An 18,296-nucleotide genomic window follows, 5' to 3' on the forward strand; every position below is an offset into this window, starting at 1 on the left:
AAAAGTTTATTTGCTTTTCTAATGTTGTTTTTATCTAAGTTAAATATATAAAAGAATCCAGCAACCCTTTGTATACTGATATGGAAAAAATGTATTTGAAAATGTTAAGTAGCTCCACGCATTTAATGATGCCAATTTTTGTCTCATTGTTGCAGATCATGAACGCACTTCTTAATTGATTTTTTATTTTTATTTAATTTTTTAATTCTTATTTGTGGAACTTAAATGAATTGTCCAGACTGTTGAGAACATATTATTTAAACTACTACTACTACTATAAAACGAACTACTAATTAGTAAGCAAGTAAGCATGACTACGACCACATCCGTAGTTTAACCACCTGGAAAAAAGGCTTCATCCGGGAAAGCACAAGCAATGATTGGATTGTTTGCTAATTGTTTTTCAGATTACCATCAAAACCCTCAAGGCCCAAGTTCCCTTCAGGCTCAATTATATGCCCAGGGCTCAACCAGTACTCCTGTGCTGGAATAAAAATAAGTGAGCCCAGGTTTACTGTATGTTTGTTTCATTGTTTCAATGTTAGTTTGTGGTAGTTTGATTAAACACCAATTAACAAGCTAACCCACAGTTTAAGATGGTGAAGAACTCCATGTGTGTCATCAAGCGCCTCAGATAACATATTCCTGAAGTGACATGTTATCAGGTGTAAAGATCATTGTCAGTTTAGCACCACTCTGGCTCAGGGAGACCTTTCTCAAAAATAGGAGCTTATACATAAACTCAACAACAGAAAGATATTGTCAAAAAGATATATGATAAGAATGTATAAGATGAATTGGGCGATGGAGAGAACTGGACATGAAATTTATAAAATATGTAAATAATCTTAAAAGAACAGCCTCAAATGCCTTTCAAACATTACTCTTTATTATATTGCTTTTGATTTGTAGAAGAGGCTACAAACAGGAGAAGAACGGGTCCTTTATGCACTCAAAACTGTTTCATACAGAACACAACTTATCTCTTCATCTCATACTTTTTATGTTCAGTAAAAATCACTGTCATCATCATAATCTATCACTTCCTTTTTCTTCTCCTCCCCTTGAGCCTCCTCTTCCTTCTTCTCCTCCTCCTCCTCCTCCTCTTCTTCTTCATCCGTCTTGTCTTCTCTCTTGATCTCAGTTTTCTGGTGAAACTCCTGATATATCCCAGTCAGAGCTTTTGCTGCTTCTAGAGACACTTTCAGATTTCCTATCACCTCCTTGTCTTCATCCATACTCATGACTGGGGGGAACAGAAACACAGAGGAAGAAAAACTCAGAAAACTCCATATTTTTACACATTATCAAAGCAGGAATATGAAAGACCATCTGCCACAGCCTGAATCTGAAGTAGGGTAATGATAAATGTACACAATATTGTACAAATTCTTCAAATTCACTGCTTTTACCAATGCTTACTATGGTACCAAAGCACACCTCTTTCTTTTCACTATCTATACAGTTTGTTGAGCAGCGTGCTAATGAGTTTTCATTAATAATCAAGTATGAAATAATCAAAGCTATGGCATGCAAAAAGAAAATATTGGACATGGATAAATGAAAGTGGTATCAACTTTCTGGGTTGCACAAGTTCATTACTGTTGCTTTAATTAGTTTAAAGAGTTTTAGTATTTTAATTCAGAGGGATCAATTATGGTAGCCCATAGAAAAACACACCCAACATAGTTTTCACTTTTTTGCATAATTACACAAGTCCTTTCACACTTTAAAGTCTCAATAACAGATGTGTAGGTTCAAAAAAATAATAACTAAAGAAGAAAAGGCAAAATCCGACCTGATGAGTTTTACCAGATGATGGACTGAGGAGTGAAACATTGCTAATAGTGTGAGCTTTTCCTTTTGTTCTCCACTCAAAAAAGAGTAAATGTATCGCGCACTAGCAATACTTACTGTCAATTTGTTGTTCAATAACATCGTTCCCTGTAAGCAGCAATTCTTGTAAGTCCAAAAAAGCGTGTCCGACATCCACGCACTCTTCATCATCATCCATCGGCTCACTGACCACTGTGAACTTTAACCTGCCATGAGACACAGACATGCTGTTTTTGGTTTGGGGCTACAGACATAAAGATAAGAGAAATAATGTGTAAGATTACACACAAATAAAAAACCTAAATAAATGATACTACCTGCCCTGGTTGGGGTCAGTGCCCTCCAGCATGGTGTAAAGATACTGTCTGAGTGGAGCTGACCGTGAACTATCCACATAGATCACTGAGAGACACAAGAGAGAGATTTGGTGTGTATAAAGGAGCTATGAAAACAAAACCTTATAGAAACATAAAGAGCTCACCAACTCTCACCTCGCGTGAAGTTGTAGTGAACCTCCTCCCCCTCTGTGGGTTTGCGGAGGGACATGGGTGTTTCTGTTGTCTCCATGGGGATGCCCAGCAGCCGGTATTCCACATAAACACGCTGCACTGACTCATCCAGCGCCACATGTGAGGACGGCTCAAATGTCAGGGACAGAATCTCGACTCTCAGCTTGTCTCCCTGAAACGCAATGAAATATATATATATATATATATATATATATCATACCTTTTGACCAGTTCATTTAAAATGAAAAGTCAAACTTACACTACATCCAAAGATGTACAGATGATAAGACAATGCAATGCTTAAGTTTTCCCTCTTTTGTCTTTTTTTGTCTTCTTCTCTTTTGTCCACATTTTCCCATTTTCCTCACTAACACAGTTACTTGTACCTTTCTGATTTTTCGTTTAGGTGGAATGATGATAATGTCGCTTTGTGATGAACTTGACTGTGAAGACTCAGGGGCTTCACTGTCTCCTGAAGAAGCTGTGTAGTGAAAAAAAACACACAAGAACTGGATTTATTCCATTTTAAATCGTTTGACTGAGCTCAAAATTGAAGCCCTGTCAGTACGTGACAGCTCCATATGTGTTTCTTCATGCATATTTTATAACAAATGTCTATATTTTATTAAGTGTTTGAGGTCAAATGGGTTATTAGATGTTTTTTGTTGCTTCTATAAACAATGGCAGAGTGAGGGTTCAAATTACTGAGAGAAACTCAAGGCAGGTGTTTATAAGCCTATTATGTGTATGTGAATAGTTACCACTCTCTCTCCTCCCCTTTTCTTCCCCCTCTTCATCCACTGACATCTGATCCACAGAGAGAAGATCCTGAGAAGAAGAAATGAAATACGAGCCCATGCACCAGCCAGTTTTCAATTGGCGTTTTCTAATTTCTACTCTCCTCTACTCTTGCTTCTCTTTCCACAACACAGTTTTATGATATTTGTATTTATTTTCCATGAAAATAACTCTACCAGTGAATGATCTCCTACCTGAGTCCTGGCATCGCTGGCAGAGCTTTTCCTTGACAGTGTGGCTGTTGATTGTCTGGGAGACATTCCTTCTGAAGATCTTGAATTAGATTACAATTTTTTCATTATGTTTTCATTATTTTAATCCTAATTAATCTTAAAAACATTTTTAGTAGAGGTGAAAATTAGAAGAAAGAGAGTAAACACATTTAATCATATATTTCGAATGTCTGGGTTGGTTTACGTTGAATTGTTTCTAACAATTAAATTTTTTTTTTCACTTTTTATGACAGTTGGCCTGATGAGGATCCTATTTCCTTTTTCATCCTTCAACATAATAATTTAACACTCCCTCATCTTTAAGAACATCAGCCATGATAATAACAAGATAACTGTGTGGATTTAAAAAAATAAAAAAAAATCAACAACTTGCTTTCTGGTTGGCAAATGAGAGGGTGTGGTCAGTCTTGGCTCAGGTGTCAGACGGGGTGTGCCTTGGTAAAGGGCAGGTGACCTCTTAGTGGATCTCTTCCTGGCTGTGGACTGACGAGTGGCTACAGGTTTCACGGAGGTGGTTTCCTCTGGTCGTACATTTGTTGGAGGCCGAGGCTGTAGAGAGATGAACATGCTAGTAAACAAAATAATTATAATAACACACAGTCCAGCTGTGAATATTTCTACTTTTTTATGTGCATAAGCTTTACCCAGGCTTTTGTCTCTTTCTGCACTGCTTTGGTTTCTCTTGGCTCAAGTAGCTGAGTCTGTGGCAAAGGCAAAGAAAAACAGGAATCAAGCTAGTGATCTGGGGGTATGTTTGAATATGCATTTTAGCATTTACACATTCAGAGTTCTTCACCCAGAAGTTCCATGACATAATGTCAATAAACAGAGAGCTCCTTAGAAATACATTTTTAGCTTTCAGGGGGTTTGAGGTTGTCATTGCTTTTTATCACTTCAGACACTCTTTAGACAAATGACCATAAAATACATGTACAGTTCCTGAGATCATTACTCGTAATTTCCAATTTTTTAGACACAGCAGAATTAAAAATGACCTTCACTCTGGGCTTGGCTATGGGCCTCTGTGACACCTCAGCCTCTTTTCTGCTCCTCTCCTCCCTCTCAGTGCTTTCTGTTGGTCTGTCCTGTCTTCCCTGTCTACCCAGCAAGTCATCCCCCGGTGGCTGGAAGGGGTACTTCCATTTTATGAGGACTCTGACCATGCCCCGAGGTCCACCGGCTGGATCCCTCAAAACATAGTCACCTGGCGGGAAAGAGAGAAACATTTCCAAACTATTGAGTGGGTCGTTTAAGATCAACTTATCGAGAAGGATCATTTGCCCTTTAGTCCCTCTGTAATTATTAGTCCTTTTAATTAAACATGTGATGCAACTGCAAAAACAACATGTTGGCATCCACCTTCATCTAACCTGATGCCAGAGAGATGAATGCTGTTACTATTACTGGTAAGTATTTATTCTATTTTTCTCTCTCCCTCACCTCTGATCTCCCTGCCTGTAGCCAGGGCTCGCAGAGGGATGGGCGTCTTGGCCAGATAGGTTGGTGGTATCTGGTCATCGCTGTCATCAAACATATACACCCAAAGACTACTAGACCTGGGTAGAGATAAATCCTTTTAGTATTAGCAGGGGTTACTGCATTAAAATAATAGTTAACATTATACGAATATAAGAATATAATAAGATATTCATATATTTTCTATGATATTCATGAATTTGGGCCAAGACCTTGCAATTATGGGCAACTTCAACTCAAAAATATACAACATACCTCAAGTAGTGCAACACATCAGCTGTTACTGCTAGTGGGTAGCTGGTGCTATCATTGAACACCGGGTCAGCAGTGCACTGGACTGTTTGAGAGACGTGAGGCGGCAGGTCATAGAACCTGTAGGTCAGGTAGGCATCAGGAAGTAGTCCTGGCCAGCGAGCATTAAGACCCACACAGCGCTCCAACATAACCGCCAACTCATTGGGGATCCCTCGACCGTAGTCATGTAACTCCTGTCATAATTAAAAATTAGGTCATAAAGACAAGTCCTGTACAGGCTTAGAAGCAGAACATCCTAGTCACTAAAAAACATATCTATCTGGCCATGCATATGGTTTTGGTTTTGTGCCCTGGGAATTTTAGATATCTCCTCCACTCCAATACAGTTAAATTCAAATCAGTACAACTTTTTTGTCCTTAGAAAGGCAACTGTATGCAGCAGCAAGACTAGGCATGACAAACTGTCACAAACTGGGGGGAAACATAACCAAAACTACTTTTATTGCAAGATAAGTAGAAAAATATGTATTTTGTTTAGAACTTATCGTCTCCGTCTTACCTCATGAATTCTGTCTTGCCAGCCATAAGAGATCTGCACAGGACTCCTCTGTGTCACTGTTCTCCTTTCAGCCTGTTTCTCTACCAAAATGTCCATGGGCTCTGCAGGAGGGAACAGGCGCACCCAGAAATCCACAACACCGACAATTTCAGCTTCAGGGCCTTAGAGAGAGACAGAGAAAGACAGATATGTGTCTGATATGAGTTGATGCCTGTATTTTTCACACCAATAGAGTCTACCAAAGACAGTTAATAAGTAGGCTTTTAAGATATATAATATTTTCATATTATAAAAATGTTAACAGACTGTGTGCAGGTGAAGAAGCATCACCTTCTGTATTAGGTTTAGGTGTCTGAAATGACTTACCTGTGATACTGACACGTCCAGCGATATGCTCCCCTCTCCTCTCCATGGCACCCATGAGAGACATCTGCCCACTTCCATGTGTCACAAATCTGACCCCTCCTACTGCCTGGTGGAGCTCCACTCTGACCCTTGACCCCTGACCTCCCAACTTGCCCAGATCGCGGGCTGTTAGAGCGTAGCGGGACGTGAAGCCGTAGTTGGGCTGACTGCCTGAAACAAGAGGAGTGGAGTGCACCTCAAAGTCCAGGAGGCTGTAGGTGCAGAAGGTCACAATGTCCTCGCTGCTGTCCACTCCTGCATGGAGCCTGCCCATAATCCGAAGCCCTGCTGGGGTGAAGGTGGCACCCTGGAGGAGCAAAAACAGCAGATATCAGCTTCCTGGGAGACTTGCGTGGAATTATTTAGGATAAAAAAATTGTTCAGATACAAGGTCTGAGTTTTCACCCTAAGGTGGATCTCCAGCAAGGACTCCCCAGCTCTCAGCTGAGAAAAAGACATGTCGTCTTCAATGGGCTGTACCACTTCCTGATCTCCTGCTGGCCAGGTGTACTGTATTGGTATGGTCCGTTTGTAGTTCCTGGGGCTGTATGCTAACTCTTTCAACTGAGCTTTTGAGTACAAAGACATAAAGGTTAGAGATTCTGAAGGGAGCACTTTTTCACTAATGCTACCTACCCAGTTGTGTTCTAAACAAACCTGCATACCAATCAATGTCTGAATAAGATTACAAAAAGAGTACTTCATTCTGAACGTTATTCTTTATGATACAGGGTGATCTTGCCTTTGCTGTTACTGTTGTTCATACCTTGCAGAGTGTTGATCTGAAGAGCTCTTTTTGATAAAAGTTTGTCTTTCTCTGCCATCCTCCTCCTGCTCTCCTCCCTCTCTCTCTCCATCCTCTGGCTGACCGTGTTCAACTCTTCCTTCGGGTTAAAATGGGGAAGAGAAAAAACTGAGAGAAAATTGATGATAGGAATGACAACACTATCAGTGATGCCTGTAATTCAGTATTGTGTGAAGTTCCAATCAGGAAGACTCTCTTCATATTTACTCTATATATTTACACACACACTCTCTCTGTTCCTGCTTTCAACTCAGTCAGTCTATGTACCTGCAGGTCTTTACTGATTCGGTGCTCCAGCAGTAGAAGGTTTCTGGTTTTCTGTAACTCAAGCACAGCCTCAGCATGCGATGCCTGGATGTTTACCAGCTCATGAGGTGCATCCTCCACCTTCCCATCAGCCCAGAGGAAACGCAGACCCTCTCTGCTCTCCTGCTGCATCCTAAATGCCTGTAATTGGAGGGAGAGCATAACAGAAAATTTGAAAGCAATTTATTTAGTCACTTAAAGCAGTGAGCTACAAGAGACTACAAACCTTGATCTGAACAAGAGTTTCACTAAGCTCCTCAACACTCATGTCAAATTCCTAGAAGAGAGGAAAAAGAGAGGATCATAACTGTGTCAGGATATGTGCCAAAAGCAAGATAACACACAGAAAACACAGACAGATGTGTGAATCAGCTGTTCAGGAGTATATTATTCAGTTCTTCATCTCTGACCTTAGTGACCGAGTCCAGTCTGTCCTGCAGAGCAGAGACCTGCTCTCTGTACTGGAGAACCTCCCGTTCTAGATGCTCTCGTTTGTCTTTCATCATCACAGAAAACATCACAGGACATAGAAATAAATAAGTGAGATTGTACATTTATTTGTTGTCCTAAGTTTCTATTTAGGGAATCTATTTGCTTTTTGTAGCAGAAGACAGGTGTTTCAGGTGTTGTCAAAATGTATCTTCAACAGTGAATCTTCATTGATTATTTCCAAATCAATTTTTTTCATCAAACTGCAGCAGATGCAGCGGCAACATGCTGAGACTCCTACCTCTTTCTCTGTCTCTCTGCTCCTCTAACATGTCCTTTTCTTGTCTCAGTTTCTCTTTGTCCAGCTCCATTCTGCCTCTCTGCTCCCTCTCTGCTGTCAGCATTTCCTCCACTCTCCGGATATCCAGCCTGCTGAGGTTTTCCCCCACATCCTCACTCCTCCGGACCACCTCGCTATGTCTTTCCACATGGCCATCATGGTTGGCAGATAAAGTACTAGGAAAGAGAACAAGCAGGTATTTACAACATGTAATGTGTTATATTGTAACATTTTGTAATATTCACCTTTTTAAATCAGTAGTATTGATTTGATATCGTCATTTAAGATGTAACAAGAATTCATAGCTGTCAAACCAAGCCAAGCCAATTCTGAAGTTTCATGTGCTCTTGACAGCATGCATCCTTATCTATATTTTCCAGAGAGGCAAAGATTTTATCCGTCTGGCCTCCTAATTAATGTGGTCCATTACATCTTAGAGACTGTTTTGCAAGAGGACCTTAACTCTTACCTCTCTAGTAGAGTGTCATAGTTTTCTTTTATCAGATCCCTCTCTCCCTCCAGGTCTGATATCCTCTCCTGTAGCTGAAACAAGATGAATGAAATGAATATATTTCTTACATGCTCTCTAGTCTTTTATGATGAAACTTCTGCCCCTCACTATCATCTGTGGTTTTCTCTCTAAGTTGTAATCTATACATGCACATACAGATGCAGTACCTTGTCCAGAGTCTGTAGAGACAGGGTAGCAGAGGTAAGATGCCCCTCCAGTGCCAGCGCTCTCTGTCTCTCCTGCTTCAGCTGTTCAGTCAGCTCCTCCACTTTCTCCAGCAGAGCACCCTGGCTTTCCCTCAGTGATCTCTGACTCTGGGGTGAAAACATTACACAGTCAAAATGTATATGACCAAAAACTAATCTATGAGTCCTTACTCATGTAGTAACATATTCAATGTATTCATTGATCTTTGTTTGTGACAAGGTTTCCACCTCTTCCAGCTGATTCTCATATGCCTGTAAAGACAGAAAGAAAGAAAGAAAGAAACAAAATTAGTAAGAGAAGAATAAACAACTTATGTACAGAATAAATGGCTGACAGAAGTCTTACTTCTTGCAGGTCCTTGAACTTTTGCTGTGTAACTCTCAGGGCGGTGCTCTTGTCTGAAAGCTGCTTTTGTAGACGAATCAGATCCATGTTCTCTCTGATAGTTATCCTGACAGGAAAATGAAAATGTAATATTTTATTTATATTGTTGTTGTACAAGTAGTTGTAGCAGTAGCTGCAGTAAGAGTGGCTACTGGTGGAAAGAGCACTGCAATGAAGATGAGAAGGTGCTACTTCAGTAATATTTTACTTATTGTATAAATCAAGTTTTAAAAATCTACTTGAGAAAACTGGAGTAACATTGGTAGAAGTAGTAATAATAATAGTAGTAAGTAGTAATAGTAATATTAGTGGCAGTGATATTTCTGATGTAGCCACCTGTGTCTGTCTGACTGATGCTTCCTCATCTCTCTCGCGGTTCCTTCTATCTCTTTCTCTTTCTCTCTCAGTGTGTCTCTGAGGGCCTGGGCAGTCAGCTCCAGCTCTGCCACCCTCACCTGCTCTGTCAAACCGGACCTGCTGGATGGGAGAGGTGGTGAGGTCAAGGTGGGGGCATGGGGGAGTTGGGACAGAGGACAAACACAGGTAGTGGGAAGAAGGGAGAATGATGAGATGACAATTTTCTGGTTTTCCTTGTATTGTGTAGATAGGAGCTGATGAGAGTGTAATCACAAGTAAAGCAGTTTGAGGCTTTGGCAGGACACTGGTGATATTGCACTCTGAAATTTTATGGAGCTATTGAATTGATCCATAGGCAGATATTTACTCACAGTCCTGAGCAGAGAGAGTCTCTTTAAGAATTTCTGTTTTGGTCATCCAATATATTACGCACTAGAAACTTACAATCTCTCCATCTCTGCCCTGCTGTCTTCCATCATGGGGCCGTAGCGGGGTGGGGCTGTCTGGGCTGCCCTCCTGACTGCACCCTCCACTTCCATACTTTTACCTGTCAAGAAGAAGAGAAAGAGACGAGTAAAGTCAGAGATGGAAGAGGAAGCAGTAGTCATCCTGGCCTCTATTTACATGCTAGATTTTTTCCACAACACACACAAACCTTTGCTGAACCTGTATGTTGTGCGTCCACCCAGGTCCATGATATGCTGCTTAGCCAGGCTAAGTTTGTTCTGTAGCACCCCTTTCTGGCTCTCCAGCATAGCCACACAAGCTTCCAGCTCCTGTATGGTGTCCTCCATGTCCCTGTCCTTCACACCACTAGAACCAGGACGGGCCTGACGAAGGCGCATCAGTCTGGTGGACATCCTGGGACAAGGAGGGGGAGTTAAATCAGCCTTATTAGGGCCTTTGTCTTTATCATATATCTCTCTGAATAACATACTGCAACAAAGATGAAGATCCGTAATAACTGAGATGCAATGGATGTGCTCTCATTGGCCCATATGTCTGGTATTAGGTGTAGTCATTAGAATGTGTTTCAATGTTTCTGTGTTAATGTGTCTTACCTGCGTAGCCTCTGCTCCTGTGTACGTGAGTGTTGCCTCAGCACACTGTTCTCCTCCTGCAGTCGCAGACACAGGTCCTCAAGGTGCTCTCTAGGAAACCGAAACAGGCGCTGAGGATCTACTGGAGAGAGGGAGAGAAGTGGCCAAAAACACAGAAAAACACTTTCTCACTTTGCATGTTTGATGCAGAAGCAGTTGCTTATATATTGTATGCTTTCCATCGAAGGTCTGAAAGTTGGAATCCAACAGGATTCGTTTTGTAAAGTGGATTTTACCTTTAGTCTTCATGACATGATGCTTCTTCCATTGCTTCACATCACGTACTGTGTCTGGGGAAAAGCAGCAGGGTGGTGACATTTACAGACACAGTTGTATTTACAGACACACAAATGTAAACAAATTCACATTTATTGCACAATTCACAAAAACCTAGAGTATCAACCCCCAGTCCTAACCCCCACTCTCAATATTAATGACTATTCTTAATATTTTGATTAGGATGTAGATAATTTATATCTCCAGCAGATCATCAGCTCTGTTGCTCTGTGCTAAAACATCTGCATTATATATGTTTGTTAATATTAAAATCTGACAGGTTCTAATGGTTTTGTTGATGATATTGGCTTTTTTTTCCATATGATACTTCATGATAAGTGATTGCACATATGAATTAAAAAATTGGTCTCCTAAAATTCATTCACAATCAAATTGAGTTCATGATATTTAATGTTTAAAATGAATTAAATGAAAGCCCAACTAAAACAATGAGGATTTTAACCAGTACAAACTAATAAATAGCCAGTCTCAACCAGCTATCTTCATCTTTATTTTGTCATTTCTCGATGGACATATCTCCCAAAATTCATTTTTAATTTCTTTGCCTATGATCTCTGTTGTTAATACATAGAAAATGTTACCATTGCACACACACACCTGGGATAGTTGGCATAAGCCCCCCCCTCATCATTCCCACATCTCTGACTGGGAGATCTCCGGCTGTCTCATCCATGACTGGCGACATCACAGCTCTCCACTCCGACTCAGACAGTAAGAAAGGTCCAGTCTTCGAAAAGTCACAACAGCAAACATGTCACACTGATATTGACTGCTGGTTCACTGGTCTGCATCCAGGTGAAGTGACAAACTGGAATGTGGATGAAAAATACTTTTTTTATTAAAGATTCTTATGACTGAGGCACAACAGAGAAAAAAGAGAAAAACACATTACTAGAGAGCCTTAAAATATTAGCAATTAGTGGTAGTTTTTTGACATTGTGGTGAATTAATTCTTTATTTCAACACTTGCTTCACTGTGGGGATTAATTTAGATCCAGGCTGCTGGCAGAAATACCTTCCATTACACAACATACAGAGATGAACTTTTAAACAAAGTTGTCAAAATGGCAACAGTTTTAGCTTTATTATACTTTTATTTTAAATGATGTCTTTTGGCAATTAGCTGTTTCAAGGTCTACACTGATGTACAGTTAGTGATTAACAGTAGGCATTATACTGGTCGGACAGTGGGACATTTTGATATTCCCTCCTACACTAAACACTAAAAACTATATTATCTAAAAATTCAACTTACCCTTTTTAGCTGGCCTTCTAAAGTAAGTTTACCTCTAGTGAAGAAATGTATAGCATTCCTGGTTTCGCCTGGTGTCCATTGTAATCTGTAGGCTCTCTAGATGTGTGTCTCCGCCCTGTGCTTACATGATATCAGTTTTAATCCCTCTTCATCCCTTCCACCCTTCTCTCTTCTTTTACAGCCACTTTTATCTCAGTCATTACAGATGTCTCCTGGTTGAAATTCTCTCAGCAATTTACAACAGTGTTAAATGATTACTAGCAATGACTTTGTGTTTGTGTGCATGTATTTAGTTCAGTGACATACCTGTGAGTGTCCACTATCTGTGTATAATTCCTCCTCCCAAGACTCAGTCTTGAAGTCTGCCTCAGTGCTCCATCTGCCTTGGGGCTAATCTCGTCTCTGTAGTAATCTGATTAGCAACCGTCAGGTTGTAGAATCTAGCCTGTAGCCTGTAATGGCTATGGACAAATATTATTTGAAAGGGGCAGGTATATGCTCAAGGTGTTACTTTTTGATCAAGCACAAGTGATGGGAAGATGAATGAGGAGGAGGAGGAGGAAAGGTTAGCAGGTACAACAGTTTGAAGTTTATTGAAGGAGGGAGGCAAATTAAAAATAGGATATTAATTATTCATCCATATCTGAAAGTAGTTACTGTTGTGAATGAAACATCAAATAGGGATGAAGAGCATAACTAATCACGTTTCTGTACAATAGATTTCAGAAGACAATGTTTGAAAATCATGAAACAAAAACCATAAGTGTTTGAAATGACACAGACAACAATCTTATGCTGTTTTAAATGAGAAAACTATAAACAGACTGAATACACATTTGACATCATATTGTAATATCATCTAAATCCCCGCCTCCATTGACTCCACTGACAGGGCAGAGGGTAAGTGGTGAGCTGTTATTGCCACCATCACTCATTTCTGGGTTAAAAAAGGGAAACATGGCCTCAGTGAATTGGAACTTTGTAAAGGAATAGATGTGTGACTGGGCCTGTGCATCATAAAAGGACACCGTCCCATCTTCGTAATCCAAAAACACCCCAAGAACCTGTGGCCTCTGAGCGAGACACAGCAGCTCTGCCTGTCCTGCACATGCCCGGTACTCACTGCCCTTCCTCAAACAAACAGTCAGATAGCCTTCCTCTGGGCACAGTGTCACCACGCCTTTCCTCTTGACTGACTGTTGAGCTACACCCAAGTCCCACGCTGTCTTGTCTGTCACGTCCACCTCCCAGTAGTGCCTCCCTGTGGTGAAACCCTGCATAGCAAGAGCACTTCAGGTCACTGTTTATTTCTCAGTGTGTGAAACAGAAAGACATAATATTCTTGAAGGGACAAACATATACAAAGATCTTTATTTACCTGGGTGGCAATGACACATGGTGCTGTGTCAAAACGCTCTGGTATGTCCACCAAGTTCTGCTCAACATCTCCATCCCAGACCTGTGTCCCATCCTCTGACAGAACCAGCCAAGGGTTGGCTGTCCCAGGGTCCAGATGAACATCAGCTGGTAGACAGATACAATTTATATGGAACTTAAACTTCATAATCCTCTTTACATAAATTATTCTTTTTTATTTGTTTCCATCAGTTAAGGCATTCAGAAAAAAATAATGCAACAAGTACTTGATGAAAAGTTACTAAGTTAGTGTTTCTCATTGTTACAAAGGCAGGTAATATCCAGTTGCATGAGTACTTTAAGTATCCTGTGGACTTTCCCTATGGCAATATACACACAATATGCACAGATGATTTGCAGTTTTGTTGGTTGATTTCATGGCTGAGAAAGTATTCAATCACTGAACCCAATCAGAGCAGAAGCAATTAATCAATTAATCAATTAGTCAACTGTCAGAAAATTAATCGCCAAGATTTTGGTAATCAACTAATTTCTCTGGTAATTCATCAAGCAAAAATGCCAAATAAATGACAGGTTACATTTTCTAAAATGTGAGGATTTGCTGCTCTACTAATTTATTTTGGTTGAACAAAATAAGCATGGTGACATCACCTTGAGCTTTAGGAACTTGTGATGGATATCAGTCACAATTTGTTGACATTTTTAGACTAAACAATACATTTTAAAAATTCAATAGATTAGAATGAAGACAAATGTTGCAGACTTAAACCTTTTCAGATGTAACTGTAACTATGTCAGATTTCCTTTCCTTTTTTTTTTACTCCCTTCCAGTGGATTTTATACCATTTTCTTATTTTCTGTCCATTGATATTATATTTATTGACACTAATTTTGAAGAGAAACAGGACAAAGATGTAACAAAGACAAAACAGTGACAGATGCTGAAAGATGTGAGACTATTTGTTTTACTGTCTAAGTCAAACTGTACCTGCATATTGCTTCATCTTCTCATGCGCTGTAAATTAATTAAAATATATGAGCAATACAAACAGTGGTCATGTGTTCAAGCTGTGGTCAGTGACATTCAATTAAAGCTGCTGTTTTTTACTGTTGTAGTGCAGTTATCATTGACCTTGAGTAGAAAGCTTTTTCAAAGCCAACTGGATCTGCTCTTCAGTGTTGGCCACGGCTCTCCTTACAGTCCCCAAACATGTGTCTGAATGGACAGTGATGTCAGAGCAGGCTTTGGCAGATGGAGGTGAACTCAGAGCCGGAAACCTCTGACAAAATAAGACAAAAAGGAGAGAAATGGCTTTAAAGCAGAGATGAGACCAGACAATATGACACGAGATGGGAATAAAGATGACACTGTAAGAGCAAACTTCACTTTAGTTAGAGAATTCTTTTCTTCATAATGCTGTCTGACAACTCTGCTTTAAGTATCGATTTCTCCCTGTTTGACAATCACATTTACGGTCAGTTTTTCTCTCTTATTATTGAGAAGAAGTAGTGCCTCTTGTTGCAAGACAACTGAACAAATGATCCTTCTTTCACTGAAACTCAATCTCTTAATATTGTTTCAGGCTAATGATAGTAATTACACTGACTGCTCCTCTTTCCGTTTTGCTGTGAGTTGACTCCTGACCTGCAGAAGATGCAGGTGGTCCTCAGAGTGAGAAAACTGCACCATCTCATTTCTCTTCCTCTCCAGCTCACTAATTTCCAGCTCCAGCTCTGCGATGAGCCTCTCTGCCCTCTCCTCTGCTGCTGCCTGCTTCTTCTGGATCGTGTCCACCAGCTCAGCCTGACTTCTCTCCATGGAACGAAACAGTACAGAGAAGACCTCCATGCTTTCACTAATGTCCCTCTTTGAGTTTTGCTGGAGATATTGAATAAGGAAAAATAACTAAATGGGTTATACAGTACATATGGATAAAAGGAATGTAGTGGAGTGTGCATAGCAGAAAAAGTATTGTACTACTGCAATCCGAAAACATACATTTACTTGAATGGGAACTTTTGGACCCCATACGAGGGGTCACTAAATGGATGTGAAAACCATATGAATCATATGCTATGGCCTTCACAGTCTTTGAAGCTGTTCTGGCGGCTTATTGTGGCCAAACACCTTACTAAGACACTTTATGTTGGTTTTTCCTGTAATTTGTCTGTGTGTGTATATATACAACCAATATATGTATATATATATATATATATATATATACATATATATATGCCATAGCATATGCGAAGGCATATGCGAAGGCCATAGCATATGATTCATATATATATATATATATATATATATATATGTATATGTATATGTATTAGTTGAATTGGTTGATTAAGTTTTACGTTTCTTGTTGTTGGTTGCATCTTTTCAGCCTCTTTTCCTACTTTCTTATACATTCTAAAGTGCTGCTTCTTTGGCCCAGTTTTCCTACAGAAACATCCAGTGATCTTATATGAACTCACTTTGCTGAGCTCCACAGAGTGTTTGATCTCCTCCGCTTTCTGCAGCCTGTCCTGGATCATCTGCTTAACATCAGCCTCCATCCTTTTCATCTGAGCCTGAACATTACATACATTGATTAAACCCAAAACTGGAATCAAAGTCCAAAGGCTGTCAAAGAATTTGATGGGATGATGGCAAAATGATGATGGGGAGTTAAGGACCTCACCTTTTTTTTCTGACTCTCTCGCTCCACTGGGACAGTGTCATGACAGCGGTGGTCGGTCTCGGTGCACAGCACGCACACACACCTCTGGTCACTCCGGCAATACAGTTCCAGGAGCCTTTGGTGCTTTTTACACATCCTGCTCTCCAGCATTGCAATAGGTTCAATCAACTTGTGAATCTTCAAGGTGGCAACTCTCAGGTGAGGCTCCAGGTGGCTCTCACAGTACGAGGTCAGACACATGAGGCAGGACTTCAAAGCCTTTGTTTGCTTCCCAACGCACACATCACAATGGATGCTTTTTCCTGGTATGATGTCATTCTGCCTTCTTGCTCGGATCTGCTCTGACATTTCCTTGGCGAAATAGTTTTCACAAAGCTCTGGACGGCCCTCAAAGACTGTCTGACATTTAGGGCAGCTGATGGCAAGGCTGCTGTCCCAGTGTGATGTGATGCAGGTGAAGCAGAAGCTGTGACCACAGGGAATGGAGACTGGCTCAAAGAAAACATCCTCACAGATGCAACACTGAAACTGCACATCTGACAGGAGAGTGCAGGGTGAAGCCATGACCTGAGAAAATAAGAAAGAAGATCAGTATTAACTGATTATGAAGAAATAAATAATTCTGAGTCACAGAGGAAATTTATTTTGGTGACATTACCAATCACTTTAAAAACAGACATTTACCATATGGTTATAGACCACAGAATTTCCTCCCTTTTGTCATTAATGTGGGCACTATAACTACTTTTTTGTACAACCAGAAACATCTGAACTTGCTTATCATTAACTTTAAACAATTCACAGCTGCCCACTGGCCAAAGTCCAGCTGCATGGTCATGACTCAGCTTCTCACTCACTCTCGGAAACTCACTCTCAATTCAGCTTCAGTCATGGACTGAATACACTAGAAATAAAATCCAGATACTAACATGCATGCTCCTTTCCACCCAGTGTAATTCATCATCCTGCAAGTGTTTTACTGTACCACGCTCCCATAATTGTCCACGCCACCGAGAGATGGCAAATGGCTTCAAATATTAGTCCCTCTTATATTCCACTATAGCTTCCTGGTAAAAGACATCATAGACATCATTGAAATTATTGTATCTGTTTACTTAAACATACTCATCTGTTAGTTTGTCTTGATCTTACCTTGTTGCTCAACGTGAAACTTGACCTCTGAGGTAGCAAAGGCAAACACAGGGACTGCAAAGCTAAAGTCCTCCTTGTTTTCTGTTACCACTCCCTCTGGAATTTTTTTTCCCTCCAAAGCTTTATAACCAAAATGTTTTTCCAAGGTGGGAGGAGTAATGTCTAGATCAGCTGCCTCACTGGGTTTGTATTGTGTAGCATTTCTTTGTATTGTACTCTATAATAGTGTTATATTTGCACTGTTTTGAAATGCATTGCAAGACAATCACATTTATCACTTCACCACTCAAAAGGCTCTTTATTTCAAATTGACAGGAACATACTATGTATATTCACGCAGCATGAGGTAATTACAGTGCTGTATATTTGTTTTGGGAATGATCCCTGCACGTGTTATAGCTACATGGAGCACATGAGGTAAGAAATGTATAAAGTTCTTTCAAAACATCACATAAAGATAATGCTATGCACAAAGGAAGTAGAAGATCTGGACAATTAGTTGTGAATGGTAGTGAAAAAAAGTAAAATACAAAAAACAAACAAAACTTTAGAAAGACATTTGCTTTCTCTCTGTGTAAAATTATCATTGCATGCTAAAGTTGCTAAATGGTACGTTGAATTATTTTGAATAGTAAATACAAAAAAGTATATTAAGGTCATTAGTAATGCATACTGAATAGTATTGTTGTATAAATTTGAGATAGGGTTATTTTAAGAAAATTCTCCAAATAGGTGAAACTACATTTCATTTGATAAAATTGATTTCCCATCATAATTTTTTTTGCAATTCACTTCAAGGAAAGCAATTTAAAATGTTAAATCTCTAATCAACATAAAAACTTGTTTTTGCTTTGCAGAACCATATCATCTTGTCTTTCCTTCACTGGTCTCATGTCTCAACAGACTTAACCCTGCAGGGACTTCAACTGTGGCAACAATCTGTATTGTCTGCAGAGCTAGACACATGCACACACAAAACAAAAAGATATTAATGCTTGACACAATAAATTGTAGATTATTTGAA

General features: G+C 39.9%; 2 protein-coding genes across 9 annotated transcripts; both read right to left on the reverse strand.

Moving 5' to 3' along the window:
• Positions 1-867: 867 nt before the first annotated feature.
• Positions 868-12,506, reverse strand: rpgrip1 (RPGR interacting protein 1). 5 transcript variants are annotated; one of them, XM_087178102.1, is made up of 31 exons: positions 12,369-12,506; positions 11,405-11,615; positions 10,747-10,800; positions 10,472-10,589; positions 10,066-10,271; positions 9,855-9,957; positions 9,390-9,530; positions 9,015-9,120; positions 8,897-8,920; positions 8,630-8,776; positions 8,421-8,494; positions 7,913-8,127; positions 7,593-7,678; positions 7,409-7,459; positions 7,144-7,323; positions 6,838-6,955; positions 6,477-6,640; positions 6,033-6,378; positions 5,667-5,827; positions 5,108-5,340; positions 4,817-4,932; positions 4,372-4,580; positions 4,021-4,077; positions 3,750-3,925; positions 3,338-3,416; positions 3,107-3,173; positions 2,732-2,826; positions 2,328-2,517; positions 2,154-2,238; positions 1,915-2,042; positions 868-1,246 (listed from the first exon to the last, which is right to left on the reverse strand). In XM_087178102.1, exons 2-31 carry the CDS (start codon positions 11,490-11,492, stop codon positions 1,008-1,010), a joined length of 4,056 nt encoding a protein of 1,351 aa, XP_087034228.1. In that variant the 5' UTR covers positions 11,493-11,615; positions 12,369-12,506; the 3' UTR covers positions 868-1,007. The 5 variants fall into 5 exon arrangements, with proteins under 5 accessions (XP_087034228.1, XP_087034229.1, XP_087034225.1 ...); XM_087178103.1 differs by having other exon boundaries at positions 9,390-9,527; positions 10,472-10,592; XM_087178099.1 differs by having other exon boundaries at positions 10,472-10,592.
• Positions 12,507-12,628: 122 nt separating this feature from the next.
• Positions 12,629-17,363, reverse strand: LOC111666437 (E3 ubiquitin-protein ligase TRIM39-like). Of its 4 annotated transcripts, none has more exons than XM_023421772.2 (8): positions 17,273-17,363; positions 16,121-16,687; positions 15,915-16,010; positions 15,085-15,318; positions 14,572-14,719; positions 14,428-14,454; positions 13,441-13,586; positions 12,629-13,336 (listed from the first exon to the last, which is right to left on the reverse strand). In XM_023421772.2, the coding sequence occupies exons 2-8, from the start codon at positions 16,682-16,684 to the stop codon at positions 12,905-12,907; spliced, it is 1,647 nt and encodes a 548-aa protein (XP_023277540.1). In that variant the 5' UTR covers positions 16,685-16,687; positions 17,273-17,363; the 3' UTR covers positions 12,629-12,904. The 4 variants fall into 4 exon arrangements, with proteins under 4 accessions (XP_023277540.1, XP_087034231.1, XP_087034230.1 ...); XM_087178105.1 differs by having other exon boundaries at positions 17,246-17,344; XM_087178104.1 differs by lacking the exon at positions 17,273-17,363 and adding an exon at positions 17,050-17,167.
• Positions 17,364-18,296: the final 933 nt, after the last annotated feature.

Source organism: Seriola lalandi, unplaced genomic scaffold, assembly GCF_002814215.2.
Source record: "Seriola lalandi dorsalis isolate HSWRI2012SDOR001 ecotype SW California unplaced genomic scaffold, Sedor1 jcf7180002054676, whole genome shotgun sequence".
Classification (NCBI taxonomy): Eukaryota; Metazoa; Chordata; class Actinopteri; order Carangiformes; family Carangidae; genus Seriola; species Seriola lalandi.

Bases quoted from the DNA above. Each gene is read 5' to 3' on its own strand.
- rpgrip1 (XM_087178099.1), bottom strand. From the start codon at position 11,492: ATGTCGCCAGTCATGGATGAGACAGCCGGAGATCTCCCAGTCAGAGAT. The intron at 8,777-8,896 runs GTGGAAACCTTG...TTTTCACCCCAG, and splicing joins ATGAGAATCAGCTGGAAGAG to AGTCAGAGATCACTGAGGGA. The intron at 7,679-7,912 runs GTAGGAGTCTCA...TGATGATGAAAG, and splicing joins GCAGAGAGACAGAGAAAGAG to ACAAACGAGAGCATCTAGAA.
- LOC111666437 (XM_087178104.1), bottom strand. The intron at 16,011-16,120 runs GTGAGGTCCTTA...TGTAATGTTCAG, and splicing joins GAGAGAGTCAGAAAAAAAAG to GCTCAGATGAAAAGGATGGA. The intron at 14,720-15,084 runs GTCAGGAGTCAA...TTATTTTGTCAG, and splicing joins ACCACCTGCATCTTCTGCAG to AGGTTTCCGGCTCTGAGTTC.